General features: G+C 41.6%; 1 protein-coding gene and 1 pseudogene across 4 annotated transcripts in view; one reads left to right on the top strand and one right to left on the bottom strand.

Moving 5' to 3' along the window:
- Positions 1–20,544, top strand: part of TNRC6B (trinucleotide repeat containing adaptor 6B) — a 246,590-nt gene that overhangs the window by 87,488 nt on the left and 138,558 nt on the right. For all 4 annotated transcript variants that reach the window (XM_047786192.1, XM_047786193.1, XM_047786191.1 and 1 more), the window contains exon 4: positions 8,534–8,601. In XM_047786192.1, the coding sequence (XP_047642148.1) occupies positions 8,534–8,601 (68 nt within the window). The remainder of the gene's footprint in view (positions 1–8,533; positions 8,602–20,544) is intronic.
- LOC125131602 (40S ribosomal protein S12-like) lies at positions 974–4,328 on the bottom strand (annotated as a pseudogene).

The raw sequence follows: 20,544 nt of genomic DNA, 5'->3' as shown, positions 1-20,544 counted from the left end.
GACAAATGTCACATTCACTCCTGATTTAAAAAAAACTTCGGAGTTCCCGTCATGGCTCAGCGGAAATGAATCTGACTAGCATCCAGGAGGATGCAGGTTTGACCCCTGGCCTCACTCGGTTAAGGATCCGAACCTTAACCCTAACCCTTAGTCTAAGCTATGGCTGTGGTGTAGGTCGCAGATGTGGCTTGGATCCTCCATTGCTGTGGCTGTGGTGTAGGCCTGTGGCTGAAGGTCCAATTCAGTTTGACCCCTGGCCTGGGAACTTTCATATGCCGTGGGTACAGCCCTAAAAAGAAAGAAAGAGAAAGCTCTCGGCAAAATACAAATAGAAAGGAGCTACTCAACCTGATAAAAGACTTCTATGAAAATTCTGTTGTTCACATAAAACTCAGTGGTGAATGACTGAGTGCTTTACTCCTGCAATGAAGGACAAGAAAAAGAAGGATGTCTGCTCTCTACACTTCTGTTCAACATTGTCCTGGAAGTTCTAGCCAGGACACAAAGGTAAAGAGAAGAGGAGAGGAGAGAGGAGGGCAGGGAAGCGGAGTCGAAAGAGCACATACTGTGCGACTCCATGTGTGTGAACTCTGGAAAATGGGAACTAATCCAAAATGACAGAAAGGGCGATGTTTTCATGAGTATATTCACATATCAAATTGGATCAAATTGCTCTAAATATGCAGTTAAATATATATCAGTTATACCTCATAAAACTTAAAATTTAAAGTCCTTTTTTCCTTTTCTTTTCTTTTTCAGCCTCACCCTCGGCTTGTGGAAGTTCCCAGGCCAGGGATCCAGTCCGGTCCGCATCTGCGACGTATACAGACTAGGATCCCCAACCCACTGTGCCACAGCAGCAACTCCTAAAATACTCCTTTAAAAGAAGAAAACAGCCAACAGTTTTCTAAAAATGCAAACTACTAAATTTGGTCCTTTTGTCTTTTTTTAAGAGCCCGGTTTGTTTGTTTTTTTATTCGATCAGTTCCTCGCGTTTGAAATACCCCTCAATGACGTCCTTGGCTGGAGACTCTGCCGTAGTCCTTCACCACCACACAACTGCAACCAACCACTTCACGGGGTCTTCCCTCTCTGTCCGTTTTACAGAGATGTACACATTCCCCTACTTTCTTGGCGTCGCCTTAGGTCGACCTGGTGCTCAGCACAAAGGTCTTCCAGCAGCTTGACAGGATGGGCTCGTCACAGTTGAACGCAAGCAAAGATGGGCTTGGTGCTTGTCTAAGGCTTTGGCCGCTTCTCGAATTCCACAGGCTAAACCATTGTGGATGAGGGCGCTCTTCAGCTCCCCTTGTAGAGCAGTATTCAGTATACCCCCAGCAGCAATGCCTCCCTGGCCATGGCAGCGGGTTACAGGTGGAGCTGAATCTTGACTGCGTCCTGAGGCTCCACCTCTCTGCAACTTGGTGGCAGCAGAGAAAGAGCTGGTCCTTTTCTCACTTATTGAGCTGGTGCTGGATTAAGTACTAAGTCTCGAAATTCTGGTTCTTCAGGTTTGGGATATTTTCTCTACTTATTTATTCGATAATTTCTTTTCTCTCCTTCGGGAATTCCTGTTATTCAGTGTCGAACCTACAGGTTTGATCCCTCAATTTTCTTCTTTATCTCTCAATTTTTATCACTTTGAATTTTTTACTTTCTGGAGATTCTCTTTACCTTCCAATGTTTTTATTTTTATTTTTTTCTTTTTACAGCTACACCTGCAGGATATGGAAGTTCCAGGGCTAGGGGTGGAATTGAAGCTGCAGCTGCAGGCCTTTGCCACAGCCACAGCAACACTGGATCCGAGACACATCTGCGATTTATGCCACAGTTTGCATCAACACAGGGTCCTTAACCCACTGAGCGGGGCCAGGGATCGAACACACATCCTCATGGATACAGGTTAGGGTTAGGGTACAGAGGCGGGCACAGAGCCACAATGGAACTCCATGTAAATCACTTTAGTGGAGGGCTAGGAGGGAGCGGAGATTAATAACTCAGGTTAATCTACCATGTTACATATATGGATAAAATAGGGACATTTCAGTCATTCAAGATCTCAAAAAGTTCTTTTATCATATACCTTTTATTAGGAAATCATTGGAATCTATGCTCCACCTAAACCAGGAATAAACCATGAAATAGGAAGATAAAGGCTCTGGGAAACAGGTGCTCTAGGGAAGAAGAGAGAGCAGAGGATTCCAGAGATGAAGGGAAAGAGACATCCCTGGCAAGATGTCAGCTGTTCAGCAGCCTGGAGAGCAAACAGTCTAGACTGGAACCGGAGAAAACCCCCGAGGAATGTCTCCAAGACTGGAGTGAAATTGATAGATTACCTAAAGTGTTTGAACTTATTAAGAAGAGACTTACAGCTCTGTTGGAGGGTTTGAGGAAGGATTAGTGAAAAATACATAATAAATAGTCAGGGAGTTCCTGTCGTGGCTCAGTGGCAATGAACCGGACTAGTATCCATGAGAAGGAGGGTTCGATCCCTGGGAACCTCCATATGCAGTGGGTGTGGCCCTAAAAAAAAAAAAGCCAAAAAAAATTGAAAGAAAGTGTAAGAAGAAGTAGTATTTGTTAGTTCCAGGGGAAAAAAAATGTATAAGAAAGGATATTAATTATAATGTTCCATATGATTCAGCTCTGTGTGTTATTTACTTAGTAGCACTGTTAGCACTGAATGCTGATTTGAACAAAAATTGTGCTTTATAATGGGTGGATGGGAGAAGAGAGGTACGCATGTGTTGGGGGGCAACAGAACAGAGTTCTCAGTGATGAGAACACAGAAGTAATGGGGTGTAGTTTATTCTTTTAAGAATTAAGATAGTGGAGTTCCCATTGTGGCTCAGGGGTTAAGGACACGATGTTGTCTCTGTGAGGATGCGGGTTCAATCCTTGGCCTTGCTCAGTGGGTTGAGGATCCTTGAGGATCCGGTGTTGCCATAAGCTCTGGCATAGGGCACAGATGTGGCTTGGATCTAGTGTGGCTATGGCTATGGCTGTGGCGTGGGCTGGCAGCTGCAGCTCTGATTTGACCCCTGGCCCAGGAACTTCCATATGCCCCAGGTGCGGCTGTAAAGAGAAAAAGAAAAAAGAAATTTGAATAGTAAAGGAGGTGGGGGAGGGGACAGGAGAATATTTGAAGAGGATCACAAGGTCAAAAATAATTTTTCAGAATAGAAGAGATTATAAAAATACTTGTAGGTTGAAGGGATGGATTTTACTGGAAGGGGATAAAGAAGGGTTCCTGAGATGGATCACAGGGGGGGCGGTGTGGTGTAGGTCATGAGTTTAGGGTACAAATGGTGTAGGGTACAAGTGGTGAGGTTAGCCTTGCAGAGCAGTGCGGGGCAGGGGGTGGGGAGGTTGGGTGAAGCTACAGGTTTGTAACATAGACACAAGAGAAGAAATGAAGGGCTTTATGTGGGATAGGCTTGCAAGATAATCTTAGACATTATCATCTTCAGAAAGGACGGACTAGGGAGGATGCATGTGGAGGGGTTTGGAGCAGGGGCGGGGGATGTGGTGGAGGAGGTCAGTCCTTCATCCCAGTTCTTAGCACCTAGAAGGCACTGGGACGCTGTGTTGCAGGCATGAATGACGTGCCGGAAGGGCTGTGTTAGAGTCTAGGATACACAGAGATTACATTGTTTTCCTCCTGGGCTCACCAGTAGGGGGGCAGCAGGTGAACAAAGGATCACAGCTGCTCACCAAGCCCTGCTAGTCACTGGAAGGAGCACCTGGAAGGGAGGAGGAGGCTGTGCTAGGAAATAACAGAAACACTTCCTAAAAAAAGTAACTTTTGAACCAGCCTTTGAAGGTTCCGTGGAAGTTCACCAGAAAGACAGGATGAGAAAGAGCCTTCCAGGTGGAGGTGCTGAGATGTCAGCCCTGAGTAGAAGTTAAGTGGTATAATTTGTAAAGGAACCCGTTTTATAACTTTCTGTAGCTCTGCTCTGCACTCCAGGAGCTGAATGAAAAAAGTAAGGGGTTGGCAAGACAGGAGTGTCGGAAGAAAAGGTGGTGAGCAGATCTAGGAGGGTGAGAAGGAAAGTCACTGGAATTCCTGTCAGGTGAAGCTCTGAATGGACCCTTACAAAAGAGAGGAACCAAGGGAATGGATGTGATAATGAAGATGTGACAATGTAGAGAGGGAGTGAGAGAGGTTGGAGGCAGATTTCAGCATCCATGGACCTCGGGTCCTCGCCATCTCCTGGCTGAAGTAGGAAGGAGATGGATTGTCTGTCTAGGACAGGTCGAGAGTGCCTGGTACCTGTAGACTAAGTTAAGAGTACCTTTCCTTCCTTGAAGTTGTTTCCTTGCATTCTCGCACTATATTGTATTTGATTAGTTTTTGTCTTTTCGACTAATCTGTAAGTTTTTTGAGGGTAAGGTGTCTCCTTCACCATCTTCTCAGCTCAGCACCTGCCATGTAATATGTACTCAATAAATATTTGTTGGACGAATGAATGGCGGTGGGAGAAAGAAGAGGGTATGATATAAGTTTTATGAATAAAAGTGTTGAAGCTGAAAATGAAGTCAAGGGGGAGGAGTGGTGGAAATCATCAAATTAAGTCCAAAAGTGTTCAAGAAATTTGTAGAAAAAAAGAAATAAAGATGCCCTTATTTCTTTTGCGAGGGAACCGGAAGTGGGTTTGAGAAAAACAGGAAGTGGTAATAAAGAGCAGTGATCTTTCTGGGACCATTTTTATTGCCTTGTGAGATGATGGGGAGTGAGAAAAGGGATAACGTGAAGGAGGTGATATCTTCTGGGGAGAAGCATGTTGATGGATAGACTGAAAAGAATGAATATGAATGTGGAGTGTATGTGCCGTGGAAGACCTGGGCTTTTAGGCGAGAAGGAGCACTGTCTGTAAAGCCACAGAGGGCTGAGAGTCCACCACGGGTCCAGAATGGTGAGTGAGGCAGGGGCAGATAGGACAGATCACTTATGCAAATGAGCTGAACTTTTGTCCCTCAAGATGGGTGACAGAATGCCCCTGAAGAATGAAGGAGAGTGATGTGGTCGTGTTTGTCTTTTACCAAGTCCACTTGATGGAAATGCTCTGGAGGGTGCATTGAAATAAGATGGGCCCAGCAGCACAAAGACCAGTGACCAGGCTTTTGTAGCAGTGAGATTTAGAGACGCTGGCTTTAACGATGACAGTTAAAGGGGCTAAAGAAGAGGTGATGGATATAAGAGTTGTTAAGAGGCAGAAGCCACTGTAGTTGGTGATTAATGTGGGGTTCCGGAAAGGAGGTGGAGAATGTCCTATAATTATAGGTTTCCTGTTTGAAGATCTTGGTGAATAACTGTACCATTTACAGAGATAGGGCATACAACAAGGAGGAGAAATTTGAGGACAAAGATGATGTTTCATTTTGGACCTGTTGGGCCATGCGAGTGGAAACTAGTGTGTAAAATATGAGGGTTGGAGCTCAAGATTCCAGAGCCAGTGCAGGGGAGGTTGTTGAAACTGTGGACTCTTTGATTATTTCTTCTTGTCATCATTGTGCTAATTAGAAATTGGTTATAGATAAGCCTTAAAAAACAAACAAAAACTGGTAAGCAGAAACTAAATCTGAAATTTAGAGCTTTTTTTTTTTTTTTTTTGGTCTTTCTGCCTTTTCTAGGGCTGCTCCCACAGCATATGGAGGTTCCCAGGCTAGGGTTTGAATTAGAGCTGTAGCTGCCAAGCCTATGCCACAGCCACAGCAACTCGGGATCCAAGCCACATCTGCGACCTACACCACAGCTCATGGCAACGCTGGATCCTTAACCCACTGAGCAAGGGCAGGGACCGAACCCGAAACCTCATGGTTCCTAGTCGGATTCGTTAACCACTGAGCCACGATGGGAGCTCCTTTAGAGCTCTTTAATTGGAGAGGGTTTTTAAAGATGAAAGACCAAGAAAATTTCATAATACATATAAGTGGGAGAATAGTCATTCTTGGCTTGAGAAAATGATTCCGAGGAACTTTAAAGTTTAAACAATTTGTCGTCTTTTTTTCCCCCCTAAGGCGTAACGTTTGTAGAATTAGGTGTGTAAAATGTACAATTCAGTGATTTCTTTTTCACATATGTGTACTTTCTTGTAACCGCAGAGCAGAACAAGATCATCTCTAGCTCCTCATAAAGTTCTCGCTGCAACATTGTAACCCTGTTTTTTTTTTCTGCTACGGGTTTAGATCACTGTGTAAATTTAGGATGGGAGAATCCTCCCTCTCCTTGGCAAAGCCTGGTAGGCTGCAGAATCAGGAAGTCCATAAGAGAAGAATAAAAGTCGAAATCTGGTTTGAATTTCACAGTTTGCAGTGTGCGTCTTATTATTCTTGCTCATACTTCCTTCAGTTTCTCCTTTTAATGGGAATAAAGTAAACCTCTAGATTTTTGTGTCCTTTTTGAAACTTAGCCTCTTAAAAGTATCCCATCTTCTCCAGTATTTCTGAGAAATGGAAACAGCAGAGGGTTGCAGAGCTGGGAAGCCTTCTGTTTTATTTGGGTTTCATTAGGGTGTGTATCTATGTTAGCGTTGTCTGTCTTCCAGATTGCTAGGCCCTATAAGACATGGACAGTATTTTTCTTCATAGGGAGTAATCCTTGAATACATCTGTTGATGTCTATCTCCTTGAGTATATCTGTTTGATGTTTTTTTTTTTTTTTAATTACGTCTTTTGGGAAACTTTCATAGGACTGGTAGTCCCAGTTTGTGGAAATAGCTCTAATCTCTGTCAGTGATCTTCCTTTATTGATCAGAAAACCATCTGGAATAGTAAAATGCTTGTTTTCTTCCTTTGGAAAAAAAAAAAATTTTTTTTTTTTTGGCTGCACCCGTGGCCGGCAGAAATTTCACAGGCCAGGGATCAAACCCACACCACAGCTTTGGCCCAAGCTCTGTGCCGCAAGAGAACACCTGAAAATCTGTATTGAGAAGTAAACTATATGCATAAAAGAGAAAAGAAAGATGTACAATTAAAAAAGAATAATTATAAAATAAACACCCATGTACCTACTCCATAGTCCAAGAAACAGAACCTAACCATACCCCAGAAACTGCCACGTGCCCTTTCCTCATCGAATACCCCTCCCTACTCTCATGATATTCACTCACCTAAATTTTGTGATAACTATTCCCTTTTTTTTATAGTTTTATAAACCATAAAAATATATCTATGTCTATATATACACACATATGTGGTTTGAAAATGTATATATATATTTGAATTTTATACTAATGGATTTATACTGTGCATATATTCTTTTGTCTTAAAATACCATAGCCTATTTATCTATTTTACTGTTGGTGGATGTTTGTTTCTGTATTTTTTTTTTCTGTTAAAAATAATGCTACTAAAAGTATTTTTGTGTAGGTGCAAAAGTTTCCCTGGAAGTAATTGTACCAATTTTCTCTCCCTTCGGGAGTGGATGAGAGTTGCTACTGCTCTGCACCTTTGACAACGCTTGGTTGTGCCCAACTTTTAAATTTTAGCCAGCCTGGTGTTGTGACCTGGTTTCTCTTGGTGGTTTTTTTTGTTTTGTTTTGTTTTGTTTTGTCTTTTGTCTTTTTTTGTTGTTGTTGTTGTTGCTATTTCTTGGGCCGCTCCCACGGCATATGGAGATTCCCAGGCTAGGGGTTGAATCGGAGCCGTAGCCACCGGCCTACACCAGAGCCACAGCAACGCGGGATCCGAGCCGCGTCTGCAACCTACACCACAGCTCACGGCAATGCCGGGTCGTTAATCCACTGAGCAAGGGCAGGGACCGAACCCGCAACCTCATGGTTCCTAGTCGGATTCGTTAACCACTGCGCCACGACGGGAACTCCTTCTCTTGGTGGTTTTAATTTGCATTTTCCTAATTGACAGGAGATTGAACACCTTTTCATATGTTTAGGGCCATTTATGGGTCCTCTGAAGAGGACTCCATTATTTTGTAAATTTTTCTGGTAGGTTGTCTTTTTCTTATTGATTCATAGCAATTCCTTATTATATTCCAGCTGCTAATTTTTTGTCACAGTTATGGGTTGCAAGTCAATATGCGTCCTTTTTTGGGCAGTTCCTATCGTGGCTCAGCAGAAACAAATCTGACCAGTTATGAATCTGACCATGAGGAGGACTCAGGTTCGATCCCTGGCCTTGCTCAGTGGGTTAAGGATCCAGCATTGCTATGAACTGTGGTGTAGGTCAAAGATGTGGCTCGGATCTGGTGTGGCTGTGACTGTGGCTGTGGCCAAGGCTGGCAGCTACAGCTCCACTTGGACCCCTAGCCTGGGAACCTCCATATGCCGCAGGTGTGGCCGTAAAAAGACAAAACAAAAAGCAAAAACAACACTTCCTTTTTTATTCTGTAAATCTGGTCACCCAAGAGAGATGCCCTAGCAAACCAGGAGAGTGAAAACCAGTGGCTCAGGCCCCTGTCTAGGTCCTGCAGTGAAATGTCCTGTGCTGCTACAAGCGCAGGCCCTGGCACTTGGGAGTGAGTTGCATCTTAGTACTGACTACTGCTGACCTGTGGTGCTTGCCTTTGCAGGTGGAACAGGAGGATTTTGTAATGGAAGGGCATGGCAAGACTCCACCTCCTGGTGAAGAAAGCAAACAGTGAGTCACAGTTTATTTAAAAAGGGTCTTGTTACAGATCTTCAGAAGCACTTTGGTTACACACGCTGAGAGCGTGTTTGCAGGCGATGTATGTGCTGGGCACACTGTGGAGCTCACCAGTTGCTTTGGTGGCTCTTAAGGCATTGCTTCTATTTATAGACGGACTAACTGGAGGGACAAGAAAGTTGGCTTTGTAGTTGTTCACACTTGACTAATCAAAATTTATGTTACGCTTTAGCAAAGGCTTTAAGGCTTAGGATGTTCCAAGTTGAACTAATTCAGTCTGGTTAATTTCCAAAGAAAGTATAAAATGGTATATCCTTTTCTTAACAATGTCTTTAAGTGAAATGAATTAATAGACTGTTTCCCTGCATTCCAAGTGTGAATTTATTTGAATAGTACTTCCTGAAATTCTATTCCATTTAGTTATGTGTACTTCTGATCTTTGTTTAAATAACAGGTTATTTCCCTTAAGGAAAAGGAATTATAAATAATATAATTTTGCCAACATTCTAAATAATTCAGGATCTCTCCTTTAACTTCTTAAGTGATAAGTTTTGAATCTGAAATTGAGATCCTCTGGGTAGCTTTTTGGTGGCAGTGAGTAGATTTTTTCCTCTCTCTGTCACAGAACTTGAAAAATTATATTGCAGAGCAGACTGGTGTTTCATATGCCCTTTTAAAGGAAAAACAGTTAAGAGTGGCGTTAAGTACTGACCCAGCTACTATTTTTTTTTATTCAGACAGTAGTCTTCTAAGTTGAATGGGACAGTGATTCATGGAATTTACTAAAAGTTTGTAGAGAGAAACTTTTTTCTCTCATCTTTGTTTTTTCCTAGAAAATAATTTAGTTTGGGTCTTACAGAAATTACGTCTCTGAAACTCGTAGGGATAAATTATGCAGAATATGCTGCGCTGCCTGCCACGAGGCCAGGTTCATTAAAGGAGAATGTTTGTCTTGTATTTGTTGTGAATGGAAACCAGGATATTTTCACAGCTGGTTTAATTTGCTAACCAGGCAGTTTTAAAAATAGCTTACAATATAAATCCTAACTTTGCTGTATTCTGTCAAATGGACTTATATTCTGCATGGGTGGATGAAATCAATTCATCTTTAGCAAACGAGAAAGCCAAACATCTAGTCCCAGTAGAATTACAGGAACTCTTCAGGTGCCCTGCCCCCCTACCCACTTCCCCACTCCGACACTCAGGTCAAAGGTATGTGAAAATCATAGCTCCCATTTGAGAAGGGTTTTCTGTGCACTAAGTACTTGGCTTAGATGCTGTGTATGTTATTTCCACCCCTTACAGTGTCTTCAGCCTACTCAGATATTGGAGTCGGTAACTTGCCCATGGTAATGCAACTTAAAATCGAAGTTACGATTTGAATCCGGATCTTACTGACTTTAAAGTGTTTTATAATACCTCTTGAACCCAAATTCTTTGCCAACTCTGCGAGTTATGTTCCTGAAAAGTATTGTGGCAAAACTGCAGCTGTCAAGATCAAAGTCTCAAGGATAAGAGTGAGTTGGGGAAACAATGAAAATGGCATTAAGCCTCTTTAAAGCACAGATGAAGGTTCTGTTCTCTGAAGGGTATCCATTTCCCACACAAACCAGTCTTTATCTTTAAAAACCTGCTCCACTAACCTCTCTCCTGAATCAGCTTCTTTAGGTATTCAGGAAACATTGCTGGGACAGATTCTCCCACAAGTTTTATGTTATACAAACTGTACTTCTTCTAGAGAGCTTCAGACAGCCTTGAAAACGTCATGGGTTGTGTCCTTACCATTCTCCCTTGATTGTTCTACTTACACAAGTCTCTACCTTTTCACAGATGAACCTTTTCTTTTGTTTTGTTTTTCTGGGCTCCGTCTGCTCTCATATATTGAAATGATAAAGAAGACAATAAAAAATAAATTAAAAAAAAAAAGAAATGCTAAAGCAGAAGTGAACCTTCTTGCTGGGCCTTCCTCCCACAGGCCTGCCCACGTCTTCTTCTGTGGGAGTGGGGAGCAAAGGTGCTGTGTTCTTTTGTTTGAGGCAATAGAAATAAAAAGGTCGAAAGAAATTTTTATTTTTCACTTTTTGTGTCTCAGAACTGCAATTAGCAAAGGATGATTGACTCCTGGAGGGTAGGATCTAGGCACTGAATACTCCAGTCTAGATCCTGTGAGTGACACATTGCTGAATGACTTACGAAATTCCCATTCATCCTTTTATTTTTGAATTATAAAAAGTAATACATGGCTGTCATAAAACATTCAAAGCGTTAAGTGTGGATTTAGAAATAAAAACAAGACTCTTCTCTTACCCTCCTTCCTCTCCTAATCTTCTTAAATATTTTCTGTATATTTAGAAAAAACAACTAGATTTTTTTCTCACATAGCTCTTCTGAGACTTAGTTTTTTAATCTGACATCTTTCACAGTCTGTTGAACGGATATACTGTAGTCATTCTTCTCTAATAAATATTTTGGTGGCCTTCACTTCTTTGATTATTATAAACAATACTTTATTGAACATCTTCATTCTTATGTCTTTATACATAGGTGTATTTCTGTAGAATAGGTTTCTAGACATGGATCTGTTTGCCATTTGGCTCAAGGACCTATTTTTTTTCTACAAGGAGATCACTGCTATCAAATTACCTTTCAAAAGAGCTATGTCAGGAGTCCCCACTGTGGCACAGTGGGTTAAAAATCTGATTGCAGTGGCTCGGATCGCTGCAGAAAAGTGGGTTTGATCCCCGGCTCAGCGCAGTGGGTTAAAGGATTCAGCATTGCTGCACCTCCGGCATAGGTCAGGATTGCAGCTTGGATTCAGTCCCTGGTCCCAGAACTTCCATATGCCAAGGGTGTGCCCATTAAAAAAAAAAAAAAAAAAAAGTCTACCAGTGTTCATTTCTATCAGCAGTGAATGAGAGCACCCCGTCCTCCACACCTTTGGTAACAATAAAATTATTTGTCTTTGAGTTTTTGCCACTCTAATATTTTAATTTGCACTTTTCTGCTTACTAATAAAATGGAATATCTTTTGTTAGTGTTTTGGCCATTGATTTTTATTTCATGTACCACCACTCTATTTACGTATGATTCCTACTTTTGCACTGGGTTGTTTGTTCTCGTAGGAACCCTTTATAAAAGTATAGGTGTTAACCTCTGTCTTTTGAGATGTTTTAAATATTTTCCCTCAGGTCTTATCTTTTGACATTGTGGTATCTTTCATACTAATAAACCATTTAAATGTTTATGTAGTAAAATCTGTCTTTATGAACGTTATGGTTTGTGCTTGCCGCGAGAAGTCTACCTCGCGTGCTGACCTCGCCTTTGTTTTTCTGTTGTATTTTTCACATTTAGGCCTTTAATTGAACTGGTACTCATTTTTGTGTATGGTGTAAGGCAGAGACCGAACTTAATTTTTTCCTTAATTGGTTACTAAAGTGGCCCACATTCACTGGTATTAGTTTTGATGGATGGCCGGTTTCATTTATGGAGGCAGATGGAGCACAGGTATAATATAACACACTCCAAGGTCACAGAGCAAAGTCTAGGAGGGTTTAGGTCTAAAATTATTTCTGTTCACTCATCTGTGCCACTTTCATTTCACCATTTAACATTTTTACCATAGGTTCCAGAGGTCTTGAAAAAATTATTTTATCTCTGTGATACTTATTTCAGTGGAGTAAGTTCTGTTAAGGGGCAGATTAAGGTAGCTATGCATGTAGAAAGCTTTCACAAAAGGTAATTCACTTTTGATATTGACAAATATTTCTGCTAAACTGTTAATGTTTAGATTGGTTTTGCTGATTTCTGGTGTATGTGTGAATAAGTTTTGGTAGAGTGTATAGCTTTAAACATTTGTTTTCTGTATGTTGTAATATTGTTGCTTTTTAATGAGGTTTATTTAATGAAGATACTCACTTTATAAGCTATTGGAATAAATAAGACAAACCAGGTTTATTGCCATGTAATTATACACTAAACTCACACAGTATTAATCACGTGTTTAACACAGGGGTAAATATGAAACGCTTATAGCTTTTCAAAATGCAGCACAGAAGTTCCCGTCGTGGCGCAGTGGAAAGGAATCCTACTAGAAACCATGACGTTTCGGGTTCAATCCCTGGCCTTCGCTCAGTGGGTTAAGCATCTGGCGTTACTGTGAGCTGTGGTGCAGGTTGCAGACGTGGCTCAGGTCCTGCGTTGCTGTGGCTGTGGTGTAGGCCTCCAGGTAGATCCGATTCAACCCCTAGCCTGGGAACCTCCATGTGCCACGGGTGCCACCCTAAAAAGCAAAAAAAAAAAAAAAAAAGCAGCACAAGCAGATACTTGTTCATAGATTATATTTGATGATGCTTATTGGAAGCTCATTTCAGATAAAATGTTTCTACCCAGGCAGGATTTTGATTTGCTTTTATTTATGATACAAATCATGATCTAAGTATTTGTGGGCATATCATTACTGGTAAATTGTTTTAAAGTTAAATATCAGTTTTGGTGTACTCATGAGTTTGACTTGTCATTTCTTCCTTTAAAAAAATTTTTTTAATATAGATTACAAACAAGTCTAAGCTTTAAATTTCCATGCTGAAATGTCATGCCTAGTCTCAAAAGATATTTGTTTTTAAATTATTTTATTCAGTTTTTTCTACTAAATTTTTGTTGATTTCTTAATTCTTTTGGTTCATTTTATGAAAGGTCATCATTAAAAACAAATCTCTCAAAGCAAAATCTGGAAGAGATGTTCACACTCCCGTATTCATTGCAGCATTATTCATATAGACAAGAAGTGGAAGCAGCTCAAATGTCCATTGAATGGATAAAGAAAATGTGGTATATACATACATACAATGGAATATTATGAAGCCTTAAAAAAGAAGGAAATCTTGTTACTTGCTACAATAGGGATGAACTTCAAAGACATTATGCTAAGCAAGTAAGCCAGTCACAAAGGACAAGTGCTATATGAGTCCACCCATATGAGGTCTCTAATGTAGCTGAAATTGTGGAAATAGAAAGTAGAAAGGTGGCTGCCAAGGGCTAGAGGGAGAGAGAAAGGGAATTAGTATTTAATGGATATAGAGTCCAAGATGACAACATTCTAGTGATCTATTGCAAAACAAAGCAAATATACTTACACTCCTGAACTTTACACTTGAAAATAGTTAAGATGTTTAATGTTGTGAATTTTTTTTTAACCACAGTAAGAAGAATTAGCCAAAATGAAATGTACTTTTTTTTTTTTTTTAATTCTTTTTAGGGCCGCACCTGTGGCATATGGAGGTTCCCAGGGTCGGGGTCTAATCAGAGCTGTAGCCACCGGCCTACGCCAGAGCCACAGCAACGTGGGATCTGAGCCGTGTCTGCAACCTACACCACAGTTCACGGCAATGCCGGATCCTTAGCCCACTGAGCAAGGCCAGGGATCAAACCTGTGGCCTCATGGATGCTGGTCAGATTCATTAGCCACTGAGCCATGATGGGAACTCCTGAAATATACTTTAAATGTAAAACATAGCCTGGATTTCAAAGACTATGTGCCCCCAAAGAAGAATGTAAAATTGATAACTTTTAGGAGTTCGCTTGTGGTGCAGCAGGTTAAGGATCCAGCGTTGTCACTGCAGTGGCTTGGGTCACTGCTGTGATGCAGGTTCAATCCCTGGCCCAGAAACTTCCACATGCCATGGGCATGGCCCCCCCCCAAATTAATAACTTTAATATTGATTTTATGTTGAAATGATAATTTTTTATATATGTTGTATGAAATGTCATATTAAAAATTTAAAAACCGGCGTTGCCGTGGTCGTGGCGCAGTGGTTAACGAATCCGACTAGGAACCATGAGGTTGCGGGTTCGGTCCCTGCCCTTGCTCAGTGGGTTAAGGATCCGGCGTTGCCGTGAACTGTGGTGTAGGTTGCAGACGCGGCTCGGATCCCGCGTTGCTGTGGCTCTGGCGTAGGCCGGTGGCTACAGCTCCGATTAGACCCCTAGCCTGGGAACCTCCATATGCCGCAGGAGCGGCCCAAGAAATAGCAAAAAGACAAAGAAAAAAAAAATTAAAAACCAAAAAATCACATTTAATAATGTGCTTTATAGGTACTACCCCCCTTTTAGGAATTGTTAGTGTAATTAATCACATCAGTTTCTGTATCTCTGCTCTCTTGAGGTGCTCCCTTTTTTTATTTCTCTTTCTAAGGAAGATTCTGTTCTTGCATGGTCTCCATGTAGGGAAATCGAAGTGTTGATGATAGTTTTATATTGATTCAGAAAGAAGAATATAGTGTAGGGGGTCGGCACTACCCTTCTTACCTCAGTGTGGTGTAACGTGGCTTTTTGAAATGTCTTGAGGTGCTGTTTTTTGAAATGTCTCAATGTCTTGATTAATTCTCTTCTTACTAATTACATTCTTCCCAGCTTAAATGTCTAGTTATAAAATGGCCTTTTAACTTTTCTGAATTATTAACTATTAATTCCTTATCTTTATTTCTGCTTCCACTCCTTTTTTTTTTTTTTTTTAGGGCCACACCTGCAGTATATGGAAGTTCCCAGGCTAGGGGTCAGCTTGGAGCTGTGGCTGCCACCCTGCACCACAGCCACAGCAACACAGGATCCAAGCCACGTCTGTGGCCTACACCACAGCTCACAGCAACGCTGTATCCTTAACCCACTGAGCAAGGCTCAGGGATAGAACCTGTGTCCTCATGGATGCTAGAGAGATTTGTTAACCACTGAGTCAGGACAGGAACTCCCCTCTGCTTCTACTCCTTCACCAACAGCTCTGTCTTCCTCACATTCATCTTATACTGCAGTACAACTTTTAAAAGTTTATTCTTTCCTTGTTTTATATCTGACCACCCAATTTAACACTAAACTCTTGGGGAACCATTCTTTTGTTTTCTCTTTTGACTGCTCCGCAGCATGTGGAACTTTCAGGCCAGGGATCAGATCTGAGTTTCAGTCTCAGCCTAAGCCAAAGCTGTGGCAAGGCCGGATCCTTAACCCACTGTGCCAGGCCAGGAATCAAACCCGTGTCCCAGCACTCCTGAGATGCCACCAATCCCGTTGCTCCACAGTGGGAGCTCCTGGAAATCATTCTTTTGGTGCTTACTTAAAAGTTTTGAGAAACTCTATAGCATTTCCTAGATACAGAGAAAATGAAAATATTCTCAAATCACTCATTTTATGGATAATTATCTTCAAAATATAACCCTTGTATTTGGCCATAGGAAAGGTTTTTTTTGTCTGTCTTTTTTTTTTTTTGGTTGGTTGGTTGGTTTTTACTTTGCTTTCTACCATCAGTTTTTCACCAGCCTTTCCTCCCCTACTTGGGGCCTTTAAAATATGTACGTGTTAAAATAAACTTATTAAGATGTACCAAATCGGACTCTCCGTAAATGCAGTCATTATTACACAGCAGTCAGCTGGACATCAGAAAAATAGTTGGGTTTCTATATAGTTTTTTCAGATGTTTTGGGGAGAAAGGAAATGAATTTTATATTTAAGTTTATTGGTATTTTGAAAATGCCACAAAGAGGTTCAGTAGATCGATATGCTCAGGGAATTTTTGCTGCTGGTAATTTTAGTATACCCACAAACATTTTGTATCAGGTGTTTTGGAAACTTTCAGTTGCTAATTAATTTTCTAATTTGCATTGAACTTACTTAAAAATTAATTCTTTGAAAATGTCTAAGTTCTGAATTCTATTTTATGAGGTTTTTCCTGTGTTTCATAATTGAAAATGACTACTGATTGCTGTTGTAGGTTAGGTGATGATTTTAAATGACAGTGACTAGGGTAGATCATGCCACTCTCAGCAAAATACAGCTATTTAATAAAATTCGTTTTTATTTAGCTTATATTTTACTTATGAACAAATAATATGCCTTTATAGAAAAACATGACTTGAAGGTTGATGTATTTGCCCAGTTCCTTGAAATCGATGTTTTAAGGCTGCTTTTTTGGGCGATGTTACTGTTTTTGGGTAGTTATAGATTGTTTTGAAATACAGAGTCTTATGTAAACATAAAGAAAGAAATGCATGTTCAGCAAGAATCTCCGGTGGTGTCACGAAAAGAACTCAAATTCTGTGATCGCTGGAGGGCCAGAACGCAAGTTCTGCCCCGAGCTCTGCCGCTCGATGCCCGCGGAATCTCTGCGAACTAAAGTTTGGGTAGAAGCTGACGGGGAGACCATGGTGAAGAGGAGGCAGGCAGTGCAGGTTCGGGTTATGGCTTTACGCTCTGTCATCAGCTCTACGAGAACAGAGGCTTTGGCCAACGTGGTCACTGCCAGTGGCACCAGAAGGCATCACTAAGTGTATATTGAATAAATGAAGAGGTCAGTAGTTCCCACGGACTGTTACAATCCCTGTTGTCCACACTCACTTTGAGGTGGGGTGACTAAAAATCCTAACTCCAGGAGCAGAGGAAAAGTGAATTGATAACCTGTCATGTTTGACTGTATACTCAGTGCTTTTTTTTTTTGTTTTTCTCCCCTTTTGGCTGTGGCATACAGCAGCTTGAGGCTTGACGTGGGATCTCAGTTTCCAGACCAGGACTGATCCTGGGCCACAGCATTGAAAACACCAATTCTTAACCACTGGGCCACCAGGGAACTCTTAAATACATTCTTAACTCTTAAATATACTGCTTATATACTCTTAAATATATAAGTATATACTCTTAAATATACTGCTTTCTTAAATATATTCCAACTGACGCAATTTTTTTTTCTCTTTCGGCCGTCCTGCAATGTATGGAATTCCCAGGCCAGGGATCAGATTGGACCTGCAGTTGCAACCTAAGCTGCAGCTGTGACAATGCCAGATCCACTGCCCTGGGCCAGGAATGGAACCTGTGTCCCAGCAATCCCAGGATATCACCGATCCCGTTGTGCCACAGTGGGAACTCCCCAACTGACACGCTTTTATCACGATTCTTCTCCCAAAGTGTCCCTACCTATAAGCCAGTTGATTATTATTTTGGAGAAAAAAAAAAAAAAAAGACTTTTCTCTCCACATCTGAACTCTCTGTTTCCGAGAGCCTCTGTGAGATACCTTTAGCCTACTTGCGTGCTGTTTAAAGGCTCCTCCTGCTCCCGCCCAGTGTCTCTCCCTAAGGTCTTCCAGGTATTCCTTCCCCCTCAGATGCCCCGGTTCAGGCAAAGAGACCCATCTTTCTGACCAGGAGCAGATCTAGGTTTTGTGGGACTACTCTTTAAGAAAAAGAAATTTCATTTGAAATACATAACTAGGTACCAAAGTGAATATTTACTTACAGTGAGGAAAGTAATCATAGAAAATGGCAACTTTTAAAAACTTGACAAATAGGAATTCCCGTAGTGGCTCAGTGGTTAACGAATCCGACTAGGAACCATGAGGTTGCGGGTTCGGTCCCTGCCCTCGCTCAGTGGGTTAAGGATCCGGCGTTGCCGTGTGCTATGGTGTAGGTCACAGACTCGGGTCGGATCCCACATTGCTGTGGCTGTGGTGTAGGCTGGCAGCTGTAGCTCCGATTGGACCTCTAGCCTGGGAACCTCCATATGCAGAGTGCAGATCTAAAATAGAAAAAAAAAGAAAAAAAAAAGCTCATGGTTTGAAGGAGCAAGCACCAAGTAAGTGGGTAGCATTACTAACAGGGCTCAAAGCTGCTACCATCGAGGTATATACAGGGTGCCAGGAAGCACAGGGGAAGACACTGGACTCAAACCAGAGTGTCAGGGATGGCATCTCCAAATGCAAATTTGACTTTTGAGGTTTGGTTTAAGAATTTAAGGAGTTGCCCTTGTGGCTCAGCAAAACGAATCAGACTAGTATCCATGAGGACACAGGTTCCATCCCTGGCCTCTCTCAGTGGTGAGGATCTGGCGTTGCCGTGAGCTGTGGTGTAGGTCGCAGACGTGGCTCAGATCTAGTGTTGCTGTGGTTGTGGCGTAGGCTGCCAGCTACAACTCTGATTCAGCCCCTAACCTGGGAACCTCCATGTGCCGTGGGTGTGGCCCTGAAAAGACAAAAAGAATTTAAGGGTTTTTTTGTTGTTGTTTTCGCCACGCCCGTGGCATGTAGAAGTTCCCGGACCAGCGATCAGTTCTGAGCCACAGCAGTGACCTGCGTTGCTGCCAGACCCTTAACCCACTGTACCACAAGGGAATGCCAAGAATTTTTTTTTAATGTTCCTTAAAGGTCTGCTAGCATTCTAATATATAAATGTGTAATAAAAGCGTAAATGCTAACATTCTCCAAAGATTTTGGATTCTAGTTGCCTTAGAGATTCCAGTGTAGTTTTGGCTCCTCTTTCTACTTCTGACTTTGTTGGGGTTAAGATCCTGAACAGCTTAGCACTTACATTTGTATGTTTTCTGGTTGGCTTTCCTTGTTGCTGTCATTGGTAGCACTGAAGTTGATAAGACGGAGAGAAGCCTTTGCTTTTCCTTTGTTCTCCGCAAGGCGAACTCCTACTCACGCTTTAAGACTCGGTTTACAATCTCCCCTCCCTTGTGAACCTTTTTCTGACTCTCAGCAGTCAGTTCTTTGTATCCCTATAGCATAGCTATCTTTTATCTCTATTTATACTTTAATTATGACACTTACCATGCTATATTTTAATTATGTCTTTGCATGAATCTATCCTTCAAGGTGTTAAGATCCTCTTTGTACGCTCCTGGGCTTGGTTCTAGCATAGTATCTTAATACATAGTAGATGCTCAAAAAATGGTTCTGGAGTCCGTGAATGAATGGTAAGTGCAGAGTGTGGCATCTTGTTTTTGAAAGAGGTGACTGGCCTTCCTATATTTCATGGGTACAGACTGCATTTTTTTTGTTGTGGCTTCTATCTCCGAAGATTCTGGAACAGTAGGGATAATGTGGTAATTATCTATTTGGTAGAAGTTTGGTAGCATTCACTCAGAAAAACACATAGCTGACGTAGTTTCAGTGACTAATTCTTTGTGCATCTGACACAGTTGGGTTCCTTTCTGTTGAGCCACAATGGGAACTCCCAATAATATAATTTAAAAACACTGTCTAGGAGTTCTCATTGTGACTCGGGGTTGAAAGCCCGACTAGTATCCATGAGGACACGGGTTTGATTCCTGGCCTTGTTCAGTGGGTTAAGAATCCAGCGTTGTGGTGAGCTGTGGTGTAGGTTGCAGACGCAGCTTTGAACCAGCATTGCTGTGGTTGTGGCGTGGACTGGCAGCTATAGCTCCGATCCTCCGCTAAGCCTGGGAACCTCCATTTGCCACAGGTACAGCCATAAAAAGCGGAAAAAAAATTTAAATCTTAAAAATAAAACCACTAATTATTAATATTTAAAAAGTACAATAAATATATCGCAGAGTCCAGAATGCCTGGAAATACAGGGGAAATAGTGCATTTATTGCACTTCCTTCTTTCAGATGAACAGTTGGACTGATTGCTTAAAGTTAAGAGGTATCTCACCCAGAAAAAGATGCCTGGAGCTTGAAGGAAAATATTGATCACATTATTTGAAAATAGAACTAATATTTTTCTTTCAAATGTGTTTATGTTTCTCGACTTTTTGTGCAGCTTGCTGTTTAACACTTAAAAGGTAACACATAAACACGTTGGTACAATAATGTTCTACATTGAGAAAGGGAGACTTAGCCAAATTCAGTCTCATAAAGAAATCGTGTCTGTCACAAGTTAAAAAAGGCAGCTGTACAGTCTCCATGCGTTTTAACATGTTGTGCATGTCCCACGTAAGTTAGCTTCCCGTAACTCATCTGGAAGGTATTGGAGGGATAAAAATAGACTAAATATTCAAAATTTCCATCTGAGGAGTTTCCTGCTTTTGCCTACATCTCAATTGTCAGTCCAGGTCCTGGCCCCTGCTCCCTTTGGGCCCGTGGGAGGACAGTGGAAGCATTTATGCCATAAATATTCAAGCTGCCAGATCGTCTAGGCATTGGCCTCTGCCTGCCCC

This window comes from Phacochoerus africanus, chromosome 7 (genome assembly GCF_016906955.1).
Source record: "Phacochoerus africanus isolate WHEZ1 chromosome 7, ROS_Pafr_v1, whole genome shotgun sequence".
Lineage (NCBI taxonomy): Eukaryota > Metazoa > Chordata > Mammalia > Artiodactyla > Suidae > Phacochoerus > Phacochoerus africanus.
This window is presented reverse-complemented; position numbering and strand designations above follow the sequence as displayed.